Raw genomic sequence first — 15,738 nt, 5'->3', positions numbered from 1 at the left:
TCCTGTTTTACAGGCAAAGAACTTCAGAAGGGCCCAGGCCCGCGTTTAGGAGGGACACCGGAAGGAGGAAGGAACAATGGTTTTGGAACCTGAGGCTGAGTGCTGGCATTCCCATGCTGTGTCGTCTCGCTGTGGGACCCCGTTGGTCCAGACACCTGCGTTGGTGACGGAGGTCACACTTGCCGCCATTAGGTGGCAAGTCTCTGCCTATAGTGTGTGGGGGAGAAATTTCTCCTTATTCGTCCCTGTTGGCTGTTTCTTCTGCCCACAGCCCCGTTCCCCCAGCTCTACTGTGGCTGGCTTCAGCTGATCTGCCATCTCCTCATGAGGGGGACCAGAGTGCCCCTTCTTTCTCATCACCCTCACCTCTGGCCTTGCACACAACTGGACTCCAAGACGTTGCTGACGGCTGGGTGAGGGCGGGGGACGAAGGAGGCGAGTTTAATTGAGGGAGGGAAGACCTAATGAGCTCCAGTTCGAATACGAAGGGAAAAAGAGGATGAGGGGACGCGAGCATCGCCATAGGAAAGACCCACATAAGGCCTTAGACAGACACTGGGGGCCCATCTCCCCTTACCGAGCAGACCCCATCTCAGGCCAGCAGGCGCTTGGGTAGAGACGCCTGTTGGTCATGGCCCCATGCCTGCTGCTGGTCACCTCCCTTGCCTATTTCCTTATTGTGACCATCACTCACTTTCCAACCTTGGAAAGGCCCAGAATATCGGTCTCACATGGGCACAATTGGGACGGCGTGCCGGGCACAGTAGTAGACTCAGTGGTCTTGCTCTGGGGGGGGGGGGGGGGGGTGGAAAGTTGAGCGCCTGGTCAGGCGGTGTGGAGGCAGGTCCATGGAAAGAGAGGAGGGTGGGCAGGGCCCCAGGAGGCTTGGAAGGACAGGGGACGAATGGGCATGACCGAGGCAGCTTCTGAACATGTGGAAGCTTGCCAGATGTGGTCACACCCTCAGGGCCCCCGTATGATTGCTGGGAATAGGTTCTGCCTTTGCTCATGCAGTGGGCGTGTCTAGAACGCCATCCCCACACGCCTAAGCTTAGTTTTGCTTGTCCTTTGTACCCAGCTGGGGCTCACCTTTTGGAGCACATCCTCTGGTTTGACTTAGGCGCCCCTCACGGCTCCTGGGACCTCCGCTTTCTCCCCGCCCACTGCTCTGTGACCAGCTCCTCCCTTGTCTGAACGTGATTATCTGTCTTTGTGCCTCAGCACTGAGCCGAGGGCCCGGCCCGAAGTGGGGAATGAGCTGGACAGCATCTATATTGGCAAAGAAAGCCTGTTCTCATTAGTGCTCACCAATCTCTAGTTATGCGGGCCATTCACTTCTCTTGCGTCACAGGAACCTCACGCAATGCTAGGAGAGCAATGAGTTGTCCAGATTTTCCAGTCGAAGCTAATGCCCTGATTGGTGCAGGGGTTTATTCTGGGTCATCCAGTCGCTGAGCGGCTGAGTTGGAACGCAAACTTCTGTCTGACTCCCAAGCCCAAATACTTTTCCTCTATCTCGAAAACCTGAAGGTGGTGCTTCCCAAACCTGGCTGAGAGTCACTAAGTAAGGGCGGTGTAAAAACATACGGATTCCTTGAAGATAAGGTGAACAGCGTAGGGTTCAAGGGCGACAGAGGGAGAGAAGAAAGGGAGGGAGAGAGAGCGCAATTATGAGTGCTGGATACAATGAGAGGCTCCACCATGCCATTATGGTCTAAACAGAGAATGCTCTAAAACACTGCACGGTTTTGAGCAACCAGTGAAGTATCATGCAGGAGAATCTCTCTGATCGGGAGGCTAGAAATGTGGCTAGAGGGATGGCCTGGGGTTACATCACAAGCCAAGAGTGCGGGGAGTATAATCCTAGCATACTGCCTGGCCTGTGATATGTGTGTGTGTGTGTGTGTGTGTGTGTGTGTGTGTATTAATTAAAATATATAAAACATATAAAATAAATATATATTTAATGTAAATATATTTAATGTAAATATATTTATATATTACATATATGTAAACTCTTAATATGGTAAATGAAGTTAACAGGCTTTCAATTGTAGGAATTACCCCATAGAACAAAGCATGGAAGGTTCTTTCGCATGAAGGTGCAGGACCAACTAAACCCAAGGACAAGGACAGTAAAACCACAGAGGAAAAGAAGGGGAGGTTTAAGGATGCCAACAGGCTCAACTTTGAAGGTGCCAGGGAGGGACTGTTGGGACACGGATGGAATAAGGAAGAGGCACTGTGAAGAACTGCCAAATTCGCCGAAAGAAGAAATAAGTATACTCTCATCCTGCCTTTGGAGATGTGGGGGGAGAGGCTGGGTGGCATTGAGGGAGCAGAACCGTCCTCTTGTCTCAGCAGGAAATCAACAGGTCTGGGGTGAAGGTGATAAATCATGGAAACAGGTGAACTCACCAATCCAGAGTCATGGGGGTGACCGGGTGGAGGTAAAAACTCTGACAACTCTTGCAGAGGGGATGACGGCAGGTGGGGGACACGGGGCGGTAATTCCTTAGGTACAGGTATTGTTTATTTGAAAGTCTAATTACTGAACCCTGCCTTAGACCTATGCATTCTGAAAAGATTGGAAACAGGAATCTCTGATTTTCATGTGCTCGTAACTGTCTTGGAACCACTGCCTGAGGGTCTTGCATGGCCTGCCTGGGAGGAGCTGTTCTTGTCTTCCTAGCTCGCGTGGGGACCGTGGGGGAGGCCCTGAGCTCTGGACACTCAGCTGCCTCTGTGCAGGGGCTTGGGAGGTGGAGGGCCGTGCAGGCACATGTTACAACTTCCCTTCGAGGAAGTCGTTTAGCCTTCTCTCTTCCTTTAGGTTAGCTTCCAGCTCAAGAGGAAGTTGATTCAGACCGATGACTGGGTTTACAGCGAATTTCTTCACTTCCTTTCTTGATTCCTCTCTTACTGATCCTTAAGGTCACTCTGTGTGAAATGGTGCCCTGCTCACCTCCTGACTTTTCAGTGACCCTTGCTTTTTGGGGTGAGGTCCCGTGGCCTTCCCGATCTTTGCGGAGGGGGTGTCCTCTGGGCTGCCCTGGTTTACCTCAGGCTGGCCCGTCCCATCTGGGGATAGACAAGGACTTCCAGAGAGATCTCTGCGGTGTAGGAGAAAGGGCTGGAGCCTGGGGCCGCCATTCTGAAACCAGCACTGACAGGGGCTGGCCGTGGGAGCCTGGGATGCACATCTCCTCTCTCTGGCTCACTTCATCGGGGTGTGGGCTCGGGTCCCCTGCAGCTCAGTCTGACGGTTGCGCGTTGTCTTTTTAGCTACTCTTCTCTGTGAGCTGCTTCAGGGCAGGGACCCAGATGGCCTGGCCTTTGGATCCCTCAGATTTTCCACCCATAGCTTTCTCCTGGACTGGCCTTTAGTGGGCGCACTGAATGGACTGTTAACTATAAGGACTTATGAACACCGCCTCACTGTTTTCCGTTCACACACATGAGTGCCCTCAATCTGCAGGGCGGATTCGCAAAGCAGGCATTATCATTGTAACAGGATGTTAAGGTGGGATGTTTTCTAGCTCAGTTTTCAAAGGCTGAGGGCAAATAGTAGGTAGTATCCCGTGCTAGACCGTCGTGCAAGGCTGACCAAGGGGGCGGCCCCATCTGGCTCCACCCACATGAGACCATCACCCCCTCCAACCATGTTAAAGAAAGAGAACGACCTATTTTCCGGGCCAATGATGGAGGGTTTGGGGTTTTGTGAGTAGCCTGGAGTGGACTTTTTATTATCAGGAAAACAGTGAGCTCTGCCTGAGGTTTGGTCCAAGGGCAGGATAAAATCCACCTCTGGTGAGGGATAACAAAATACCGGTTTTCTATGGATGCTGGAACAAATTGTCACAAATGTATGGATTTCAAACGATACAAAATTACTATCTCACGGTTCTGTAGATCAGAAATCCGACACAAAGCTCAGTGGGCTAAAATCAAGCTGTCCGCAGGCCGCATTCCTTTATAGAAGACGTAGGGGAGAATCCATTCCTTTGCTTTTTTTCCAGCTTCTAGGGGCCACTCAACCCCTTCCTCCAACTCCAGAAATGTTGGGCTGAGGCCATCTCACGCTGCTGTCTCTCACCTCCCATCTCTTGCCTCCCTCCCCTACTTTTGAGGACCCCCCCCCCGTGCAATTGTTAGTACATTGTTGTCACATTGGGCTCACCTGGGTAATCACTCGCCCCATCTTAAGGTCAGCTGATCGGCAATCTTAACTCTAACTCTGACCTAATGCCTTCTTGTTGTGTAGCCTTAGACCTCCACGGGGTCTACGAATTGGGGAGGCACATTATTCTGCCTCCCACAAGTGGGGAGTAATAGGCAGAAATAAAAGTGCTTCCACCATGCACCTCGCTAAGCATTGCTCATCCCGTAAACTTCATGGAATCCATTCTACAGGTAAGGAAAATAAAGGTCAGAGAAGTTAAGAGTAGGGTCCATTCTTTTTAAATTTTTATTCCAAGCCCTTGGGTCGAGGGCCGACTTTAAGAGTAGGGTTCATTCTTTTTTTTTTTTTTTTAATTTTTTTTGAATATTTATTTTTGAGAGAGAGCCAGAATGCGAGTGGGTTAGGGGCGGAGAGAGAGGGAGACACAGAAGCAGAAGCAGGCTCCAGGCTCCGAGCTGTCAGCACAGAGCCCGATGCGGGGCTCGAACTCATGAGCTGTGAGATTATGACCCGAGCCGCAGTCCGACGCTCAACTGGCTAAGCCACCCAGGCGCCCCAGAGTAGAGTCCATTCTTGACCATGCCTTGGAATTCCCTGATGCCTTGCCCCCACCCACTTCCTCTTCCAGGGTTCTGATCTAACTGATCTGGGATGTGGGATTGGGATTGGGATTTTGTAAAAGGCGTCAGATGATTCTAGCCAATGGCCAAGGCTGGGAACCACTGGGCTAAAGGAATTATTCCAAGTCATTCTGCTACTGTGAACACCTGGCAGAGCATGGGACCATGCCCAGGTCTATCTTATTTCGAAGCCCCCACTAAGGTGTTGGTGGCTGAGGAAACTCCCAGGCTTCTACCCAGTAAGTATCTCGCCATTCATCTCTGCCAACTGCACTCCAGCTTTGTTGACACAGCGGTATCTCCTACTCTAGGGAATAAGTCGTGTTTGTCTCATCAGGTCATGGTAAGCCCATTCCCTATTGTCAGTGATTGGTCTACAAGTGGGGACACAACTCCATGATGGCCAAGGAGACGTAAAGGGAATTTTGCTGGGAATTTCTGGGGAAGAAATTTTTCCAAGAAAGGAAAAAGACACCTGAAGGGAAGGCCCTTTATACCATGCCTTGCTTTCTTCCAGCACGGATGCCGTCAAGAGCAAATGTGATGTCTGGAACTGTGGCAGCCATACTGCGGCAGTGAAGTGAGACGTCATCCATGTGCTGAAGACAGCAGAGAGGAGAGCTGGAAAGAGTCTGGGACCTTGACCAATGCTAGGACTACCCCCCTCCCGCAGTATCCTTTGGTTAAGGCACTTCCGTTGGGTGTTCGGTTCTGGCACTGAACTACCCTAACTGATCGATCCTCTAAGCAGCTTAGAGGTTACCTGAGGTCCTCAGTGCTTTCAGGAGGGTTTTGCACAACACACAATGTCACTGTAAACGTATCTGAAGTCTAGAGAGTGCAAGGAAATAGAGAAACCGGAAGACCTGAGTTGAACTCTGATTGTCCACCTTCTCCCCTGTATGAAATTAGGCACACCACAACCCTTCCTGAGACTCCCCTTCTACATCTGCAAAATGGGGGTGATGGTCCCAACATATGAATCAATAGTGTGTCTGGTCTATGCCCCAATGAGATGGATGTACATAAACATAGGACGTACCACATAAATGACAGAGACTGCTAACCAGCTCCATTTGCTTTTACTTTGGGTTAATTCTCTCTCTCTTGCTTTGTCTCCCTGTCTCTGTCTCTCTGGAGTGTGTGTGTGTGTGTGTGTGTGTGTGTGTGTGTGATTGAGAGAGAAGACAGATTTAAACAGATTTGCCTTCATAAGTGTGTCCTTTAGGGGGGTAAGTGATAAAATCTGTTGCTTATCTGGGAACCCAAAGCAACCATAATTGGGGTAATAATTCATCTCCTTTCCTCTAACCCTGCTCACATTCAGTCAAGTCCTATCAATTCTGCTTCCTAAAAGGGTTCTCAGATCTCTGTCTTCCCCCATTTCTACCCTCACGGCCTTAATTCAAGGTTTATTTATTTTTGTGACAGAGAGAGACAGAGCATGAACGGGGGAAGGGCAGAGAGAGAGGGAGACACAGAATCGGAAACAGGCTCCGGGCTCTGAGCCATCAGCCCAGAGTCTGACGCGGGGCTCGAACTCACGGACCGCGAGATCGTGACCTGGCTGAAGTCGGACGCTTAACCGACTGCGCCACCCAGGTGCCCCTCACGGCCTTAATTCAGACCTCGTTGTCTCTTGCTTAGGATATTACACCAGCCCAGCTGGTCTTCCGTCTCCATTCTGGAACCTTCACAAGAGAATTCTAACGTGCGGGTGGGACTGTATGACTCTGGAGCCCACCCTCGATGCAATCTCCTTTCTTGTGTTACTCTCAACACCTGTTTACCTGTCCTTTTCTCCATCCAGAGGGCAGGATCCCTGCCTCCCTGGCAAATCAGCACGGGGCCTGGGGGAGAGAGAATGTTCCACAAATATTGGCTGGAAGGAAGTGGCAGCCTGGGATTCAAGCCTCAGGAAGATCATGTGGTTTGTCGTCCCCCAAGGATTGTCTTAAAGAAACACATCCGAGTCACCCATGCGTCACTGCATGTAGACATTTTATTGAAAGTTAGTGGCTATTTTAGAGAATAAGATGCCCTTGGTGGCAGCCTGAGGTGGGGTTGGCAGACTGGGCAGGGGCGTCTTAGCAGCTACAGCTACTTGCTGTAGCTCTTGGAGCCTGGCTCTCCTGTCGGCGGGTCCTCCGCGTCACTCTCTGCTGATGGACCCTGCTTGGCTTCGTCTGAAACAGGAGAGGCAAGGTTGGTCCAGTCCAATCAGGTCTTCCCCCCATGTCTTCCCCCTTGGCCCTAAGAGAGCCCAGCCTCTGACGGGCCTTCCCAATGATTGCTCAACAGCGGAGCATTTCCAGGGGACGGACATCAGATTCGCCACCATCGGTCATGCTAAGGGTACAATGGGACTTAGGTTCAACAGAGAGCCACTTGGCCTTGGAGGCTATTATAGTGTTAGCCGTCTAAAGCATGTTGGGCAAGGTCCCTTCCCTGCTGAATGTTCCACTCCCATCTCTTGCCACATGAAGAAATCCTGCCGTTCTAAAAACCTTCAGCCCCACCATCACCTCCCCAGGAAGCCTTCCCAGACCCTCCCTCCACTAGGCTCCCACTGGCTTGGGTGCACACCTCCATCGTGGTGCTGGGAAAGCCAAGGGGCCATTTGCTGGATTACATCACTCACTCCCCCACTCTCCCGGAAGCTTCTTAAAGGCATTGCACTTATTTCTGTATTCCCAGGGCCCTCGTTATGATTCATTTTCTCTCCTTAATGCCTGCTCAACAGGAAGTTCTCTTTAGCAGGAAGAAGTGGTAATGCCCACTTCTCCCCTGGCTAGAAATCCCACACCCAGGCCCCGGGTGTCCTCGCCCTGTCTCTCTCTCTCTCTCTCTCTCTCTCTCTCTCTCTCTGTATCTCTAACTTTCCCTTCTTGTCCCCATCAGAACAGAAGAACCCCCAGTACTGTGAGCTCTTCATGAAAAAATGCTGAGCCGATGGCACCCTATGATTCACTGGCCCCAGAGAGCTCCACCCACGTCTGCCACCCAGCGAGCTCAGTAAATGCAGGGGCTTAACAACCCGTCCGCCCTCTGCCCAGCCCCCATCTGCCCTCTGCCCAGCCCCCTGCCCGCTCCAGCCTCCCCACCTGCCGTGGCCTTCAGAGACTGGATGTACTTGGACCAGAAGGAGCAGTCAGTGCTTTTCAGGCCCTGTCGATTGGGAAGCAGGTCACTGAACTCCTTGTAGGTCTCCCCGCCGGCACGTGGGACAAAGTCAGGCCAGGGGGTGGCAAATTCAGGGGCTTTCCTTGAGAACTCATGTGGGTAGTTGGGATTTCTGGGAAAATGACAAGAAAGGAACATCCACGAGGGAAACGTGTCATTCCTTTTGTCACTTGGGATCACTTTCCAGTTGCACTCAGTGTCTAAGGACCAGACCACACATCTTTAGGTGTCAAGGCAGAGTCTGAATCGGCCCGATCTGATGTTTAGCGCTGTGCTCTCCCGCCGCATTCCAAATGATTAAAGGCAGAAAGGCCCCTGACTCACCTCACCCATCTCGGGCCATTTCTGGAAAAGGAAAGGTGCGAGTTCATGACCCAGCAACATTACTCAGGACCTCACGTTACCCTCCTGTCTTTCTGAATGCTCACTTGGTCACCGTGTCCCCTTGGATCCTGGCGTCCTTGTATCTGGACACCACAACCAATCTCTAGGGGCCCTTTGTCCAAGGCCTGGGCGGGGGGGGGGGGGGCCAGCCAGGCAAAGTTGTCTGCCACTTGTGAGCCACCTTCCCTACGAAGGGGATGTCATATCCTCTTACACTCAGGCACCTTCCCACACCTGCCACCAGGTCTGACCTCCTGACATTCCCCAAACAAGGTGTTTCTCATCCCTTCGACCTGAGGGTGCCTTCTTTGGGCTGGCATCCTGTGTCTGAACATCCTGCGAGTCTTCCAGGCCCCACTCCACTGTCAGGTCTCCAGCCATACATTTTCTAAATCTGAATTGAAAGAACTGTCTTTCCGCTCAACTCCTACAACAAACTATACAAAGTTCAACTTTGCCCTTTTAATTCGGTCGGGCTTTAGGGTTCAGACTGCGCGCGGTTTACGGATGAAACCTGACTTTTTCCCCCTTTCCCTTCCCAGGGGCCTGAGTACCATGCTGGGTGGCCAGAGCATGTCTGGCCAGGACACAAAGGTGTGGGGGGGGGAACCAGTTTTGGAAGTGGGGACAGTGGGCACGGTACTTGGGCTAGAACAGAGGGGTGCGGGGATGCGAGGGTCGATAAGGAAGGGTCTTGAATATTTTAACTGAATTTGAGAATCTAAGACAGTGCTTCTCAACTGGGGGTGACTATGTATTCCAGGAGACATTTGGCACTGAGCTATTTTGTTCTCATGCCTGGGGGGAGGGGTTACCGTCCTCTCGCGGTGGGAGACCAGAGAAGGTGCTGACTAGCCAGCAATGCACAGGACACCCTCACCACGAAGACTTATCCTGCCCCAGCGTCCATAGCACTGAGCTCCGGGAACCCTGATCTCGAGGCATCACACACGGCTGAATAAGGGAGCGCGTGACTGGAGCGTCCCTTCACCGAGGTTAATCTACACAGAGGTAGCTTTGGCTAGAAGAGGGGGACTGAGACAGGGAGCCCAGTGGCAGGTGACCACAAAGGCTGGGGGGTGGGGTAGAGGCAGTCCACTAATGCAAAGTGTTCAAAGGGAGGGAGGGAGGCGTGATGGCAGAAGCAGGCACATGTCGCCCACTCACCCAGATCGGATGAAGTTGGACAAGAATTGCATGATTTTCAGCGAAAGGCTTTTCTCCTCCAGAGTAAACTGCCCCTCGTAGATAGGGTGGAAGGGAAGGCCGAAGGCATACTGAACATCTGCCAGCAACTCCAGGCTGAGAAAACACACGGAAATAAGAAGAAGCAACAGTTAAAGGAATCGTAAACTTCTGGAAAAGCCAAACAACCCGAAAACCAACATTCCTCCCCAAATGAAGACTTTTCTTTGTTTACGTGTAGGATTCCGTGCTTGGTTTGTTTAGTTAAGATTTGGTTTGGCCTTTAGTCCAATGGCGGCCCACATCTGTTGGCTGAAGTGGACCCAAAGCTGAGCGATCACCTCTCTGGAAACAATGCCCATGAGCAGCTTTCCAAGAGAATACTCTTTGGACCGTATTCCAACCATGACGTTTGCAATGTCAATGGAACATTCGTTTGTTCAAAATAGCCTGTAGGAGCACCTGGGTGGCTCAGTCGGTTAAGCAGCCGACTTCGGCTCAGGTCATGATCTCACGGTTTGTGGGTTCGAGCCCCACATCGGGCTCTATGCTGACAGTTCAGAGCCTGGAGTCTGCTTTGGATTCTGTGTCTCCCTCTCTCCCTGCCCCTCCCCCACTCATGCTGTGTCGCTCTCTCTCCCAAAAATAAATATTAAAAAATAGTCTGTAATTTGAGTCCCTTCTTTGTGTTAGCCCTTGTTCATACGACTTATACTTGCACACCTTTTCAAGGATGACGTTCATCCATATAGCCTAGACCAGTGCCTGACACACCATTGCTGGCTGGTCAATAAATATATACTATGACTGAATTGAACATCTAATAAGCAGCATGCAGGAGAGAATAAGGATTTAGAGGCCAGATGAGACGTTTGAGTGGACTGGGCTGGGGCTGGCCTTGGGGAGACCAGCTCAGGGGTACTCGGGGCCATGGGGGTGAACCCTGGGAGAGTGTCACGGTGAAAAAGCTAGAAGGGACTTCACAACTGTGTAGTAAAGAACTTGACTTTCCCCAAAGAGAAGTCTGGCCTTTGTGCCCTGTGATCATACCTCTCTTTAGGGCAGAGGCTGATTGCACTGGATTTTCCATAAACGTGGTCACACTTGACAGTCTTAGGGTGGAGACAGGTCATGCCAAAAGACCATGTGACTTAGGGTGGGGGATATAGGCCACATGGTATCAGTGGAGCCTGAGATCAACCATAGGCAGTCAATCAATCAATCAATCAATCAATCATGCCTATGTAACTGGGCTCTAATAAAACCTCTGAACACCAAGTTTGGGTGAGCCTCTCTGGTTGGTGCTACCTTGTGGGCATTGTCACACATCAGGAGAGTGACCCTTCCTGACTCCACAAATACAGGACTGTGGGGGCTCTGCATTGGAACGCTCCTGGGCTCTTCCTTTGTCTGGTCTGAATTCACTTCTTTCCCTGTATGATGTAACCATGATTCTAGCAGTTTTCAGTGAGGTCTGTGAGTCTTTCTAGAGAATAATCAAGCCTGAGGGTGGTTTGGGGAGGCCCTTGAATTTGCACTTAGTGTCAGAGGTAAGCATGGTCTTGTGTGGAGACTGTACTCTCTAACCTTGTAGTCGGCCACAGATTATCACAAGAGCCAATTCTAATTCTACAGATGAAGGAAATGAAGTCCAGAGATGTTTCCTGACTTACCCAGAGACACGCAGTGAATTGAAGAGCGGAGTCAGCTCAAGAGCACTGCCAGGGGCATGAGCTGATGGGGGGCATGCAGCCCAGAGGCACCACCCCGGGTCTGAGTCCTCCCCACTCCAAGCCAGTGACCTCTGGCAAGTCACATGGCCTCCCTGATTCCATGCTTTGGAGCAGGTGCATAAATACCGGCTTTGTGGGGTCATTATAAAGACTGGAATAAGATGGCACATGTAGCAAGGACTTGAAAGGTATCCACCCTTCCACTTCCTGTGTAATCACCATTGGCAAGCTAATAGCAGAGTTTCTGGCCATGGGCACAGAGCGTCACCAGTGGTTCTCATCTGTGCTGGTATGACAGGAAGACGCCCACTGGACGCATGTGCTGGGAAAGGGCTCGGGCTAGCTGGCTCCCAGATGCAGGTGGTTTGGGTGGAGGTTAAATCACTCTGAGGGCAGGCACGATGTTTCGTGGACAGCACGGCTCTGGCCATGAATCAGAGGGATTCGTGGTGGTTATTCCTGAGACTGGGAAGCAGGACCCTCAAGTTCAAGGGTGTAAAAGGGAACACTTCAGGCCAACAAAGCACTTTCCCTGTAGTCCCTCCCTTGCACAGGCCAAGAACTAGGGTGACCAACAGGGACAGGGCTGGGCCTGACGCCCAGGCACCTAGCCTCACCTGGGGACCTCGAGGGGTCTCAAGGGCTGGAATCCTTCCTGGGACCATAAGCACGATCGCCAAGCACACACATGGCTGTCAACAGAGCATGGAGGGAACGACATGGCGCTGAGTCACTCTGCTGAGTCAGCTCTGTCACTTACTGCCCGAGTAACCCTGGATGAGTCACTCAACTTGGGTTTTAGTTTGCTTATCATGGAACACCAGACCGAACCAGCCACGTGTGAGCCAGTTCCAAGTGCTTTGACAAGAGCTGGGTAGTATTATGATCTTGGTTGTTGTGTGTCAGCACTAGGCTCCACACTGGAAGGGGCCACAGAAGAGACGGGAGACCTGCGAGACCAACAGGGCTAACGGCACGCGGTTAGGAGGGGAACTTCAACCACAGAGTGCAGTGTCTCTCTGCGAACAGTGTTAGGCACCCCACACCCACTTAGGGACGGTTTTCATCTTATTCCCAAGCAGGGGGGCAGGAAGGGGGTAGCGGCATGAATATTTATACATCCTGGCACCCAAAAGGCTAAGTCCCTCGTCCAATGCCCAGAAGTATTTGTGTACTGCACTTGGTCAAGTGCACACAAAAGCCCAGAGTCTGCGGTGGCCGAGGTCACCTGTTTACAGCCAGCTCAACTCAGTGCCTGTTTCCAGTTGCCATTTCCTGAGCACGAAGTTGTGCCAGGTACCAGAGTGGGCTTCTGACCATCCAACGCTTGGGACCCGCCAAGGACATAAATGTTATCATCCGTACATTTCCCAGGAGATGACCCAGGATGCCAGCACATGCCTCAGACATGGGAGCACCAGGATCCGGAGCTGAATCCCCCAGACCCTAAATCCAGTTCTCCATCTACTTGTGTGCAGGGGCTGAGGGTCACTGAAAAGTACTAATGACCTAGCTTCTCAGTGATGTTGTAAGATTCAGAGGGAAAAAGGAACACGAAGAAAAAAAAAAAAAGCCAGGAAGATAGAATTGACGGCAATAAAAATCATCTCTCCCATAGCCACTCTTGGTACCTGATGGGTTCCCTTCACCCCCAGTTATCTCGAGGGCCCTGAGAGTAGATGTTCTTGGAGTAATTTTCAGAGTGTTTACATTGGAAGAAACTTAGGCTCTGAGAGGCCATTTTCTCACCAGGGCCCCACACTGGGAAGTGGCGATGCCAGACCTACGCCGGGTTTGTGATTCCAAAGCCAGCTGAGCACTGGCCTCGTTACACACCCCAGGGGCTACTCGCTCCTGTGTGGGCTGCAGAGGAACCAGGGTAGCTTGGCATTAGTAGGCGACGCCCTCTCCCTTCCGCTGCCACACCAGGGCCTGCCCCTTCCCCTACAGTGTGGGAGGGACGCGGCCTGTTTCTGAGAGGTCCTTCAGAGAAGTGACCCGATGAACTTTCCGTGGCTTCCCTGAGAAATGACCACAAACTCAGTGGCTTAAAACAACACAAACATACTCTCTCATCGTTTCCAGAGTTCAAAGTTCCGGCACGGGTCTCACTGGGCTAAAATCAAGGCGTCAGCTGGCTTTGTTCCCCCTGGAGGCTCCGAGGGAGAAATCTGCCTCCTGCTCACTGGCTGTGACAGAACTGGGCTTCTTGAGGTGGAGGACACAGTTCCCATTTTCTGCCTCTCTGTCAACTGAAGGCCACTCGGAGCTCTGGAGGCCACTGCTGATGGCCTCCTTCCTCTACCATCAGAGCCAGCCTGCTCTGACATGGTCCTCTCCCTCCCACTCACGCTCTGAAGGACTCATGTCCTTACATGGGGCCCACCGGGATAACCCCGAATAATCCCCCTGTCTCAAGAATCTTAACCACATCTGCCAAGTCCCTTTGCCATGGAAGGTAACAGAGTCACAGGTTGTGGGGACTAGGGCGTGGTCATGTAGAGGGGCCATGTTGAGGGTTCTGCCTACCACAGCGGCCTTGTCTGCTATTCATTTCTTCCAAGCAAAGCTTCGTTCCCAATAGCGTCGAGAGCAGAGTTCAAATCCCAGCTCAATCAGCTAGGATCCGTGAAGTCTTGGACAGAATGCATAAACTTTCTGGGCCTCAGTGTCCTCCTCTGTAAAATGGTGACACAGTCATGCTTCCAAACATCAAGTGAGGTGTGGCAATAAAATATTTCAAATCTCTCGGGGCGCCTAGGTGGCTCAGTCGGCTAAACGTCTGACTCTTGGTTTCGGCTCAGGTCTTGAACCTCACAGTTCATGAGTCGGGCTCTGTGTTGATGGTGCGGAGCCTGCTTAAGATTATCTCTCTCCCTCTCTCTCTGTCCCTCCCCTGCTCATGCTCTCTCTCTCTTTCAAAATTAATTAATTAGTTAATTAAAAAGATTTCAAATCTCTTGCTCAGTCTCTGGCTCATCTACTCATTCCCTTTTCCTCTCTAGCTTTGAGAAACACCTGAACACTTACGCATGGGGCCTTTAACCTGAGAGTTCCATTGTAGGGTCCCGGGGGGCCGTGAGTTCCCCAAAATTATATGTGAAACGGTGTGACGCTGTATATCGACGCTTCCTTGGGAGGGGCTCCGTCGCCTTCCTCACCTTCTCAAGATCAGTGCCAGTGGTGTGCTGGCTAAGGTTTAATGATTGCCTTTTGCCGATTTCCATACTGTCAGCAACGCTGCCATAGAGAACCTCAGACCACCAAGTTGACGTCCTGGAGCTCGGGGTTGGGGAAAGACGGCTGTTGGGAACAGGTGTGGGTCACCTCCAGCCTGCCACTGTAGGCGACCCCAGCAGGTCACGGAGCACTGCTTTTGGGAAAAGGCCTGGTCTTCCAGCCCATCTGCTCTGTTTAGTTTGAGAGGCTGTTGTGGCTGAGGACTTCTGCTTTGTTTTTTCCTTAGCGGAGCCGATCGTTATCAGGATGCTGGAGTTATTTCGAGCAGTTTAAGGCAGACATCTGGAGGAAGGTCAGACAGTGGGAGCCACGGAAGAGGGCACTGAGGATCAGAGGACTCTGGGCCCCGGCTGAGAGCCCCAGGACTCTCTGGAGGGAGAAGACAGGATTTGGATTCTGCGTCAGCAGAGGGAGACGCGGAAGAACACTCCAGGGACTGACAAGGTAAAAGGAGGAGCTGGTTAGCTGAGTGGCCATGGTGCCATGGGCTGACCATTCGCACATACTTATTGGGCTTCTCTGCTCTGTGCTGGGTGTGATCACTGAGAAATCATACACCCAAACCTGGGGTTTGGTTGTGCAGGCAAGTGGTCCTGCCTGGCGTTCCTTTATTTTATTTATTTATTTATTTATTTATTTATTTATTTATTTATTTATGTTTATTTATTTATGTTTATTTATTTTTGAGACAGAGACGGAGCGTGAGCAGGGGAGGGGCAGAGAGAGAGAGAGAGAGGGAGGGAGACAGAATCCGGAGCAGGCTCCAGGCTCCGAGCTGTCAGCACAGAGCCCGACGCGGGGCTTGAACTCACGGACCGCGAGATCATGACCTGAGCCGAAGTCGGCCGCTTAACCGACTGAGCCACCCAGGCGCCCCAAACTTTTAGCTGTCATTTGGTGTCTTTGGTTATAACCCTCTGGACAGACTTCCCCTCACCTGAGAGTTACTCGTCCCAGGCTCAAGCCAGGTCTGGATCTTTTCACTGTCACATGTGGGCATGGGGACTTGGAGAGATCCTGGCCCCGAGCCCGGTGAGCTGGGCTCAAACCCCGCTTCCCCTGCTGACCCTCTGAGCCTCGGTCTTCCTATCTGTAAAATGGGTCTGATCATCTCTGTTCAGCCTTCCTCTGGATGCTCAGAGACTGTAGAGGATGGAGATCCCTCCAAAAGTTCCAAATTGCCGTCCAAGGAAAAGGTACCGTCACTGAC

At 51.7% G+C, this 15,738-nt stretch overlaps 1 protein-coding gene across 1 annotated transcript in view; it reads right to left on the bottom strand.

The window, feature by feature from the left end:
- Window positions 1-6,783: 6,783 nt before the first annotated feature.
- Window positions 6,784-15,738, bottom strand: part of TG (thyroglobulin) — a 244,730-nt gene continuing 235,775 nt past the window's right edge. The window contains exons 46-48 of the mRNA XM_040494469.1: window positions 9,538-9,672; window positions 7,908-8,098; window positions 6,784-6,989 (exon numbers count right to left, since the gene is read on the bottom strand). Of these exons, the coding sequence (XP_040350403.1) occupies window positions 6,904-6,989; window positions 7,908-8,098; window positions 9,538-9,672 (412 nt within the window). The 3' untranslated portion in view covers window positions 6,784-6,903. The remainder of the gene's footprint in view (window positions 6,990-7,907; window positions 8,099-9,537; window positions 9,673-15,738) is intronic.

Source organism: Herpailurus yagouaroundi, unplaced genomic scaffold (genome assembly GCF_014898765.1).
Source record: "Herpailurus yagouaroundi ecotype Mexico unplaced genomic scaffold, PumYag 186, whole genome shotgun sequence".
Lineage (NCBI taxonomy): Eukaryota > Metazoa > Chordata > Mammalia > Carnivora > Felidae > Herpailurus > Herpailurus yagouaroundi.
Note: the sequence above shows the minus strand (reverse complement) of the source record. Positions and strands in the feature narration are given on the sequence as shown.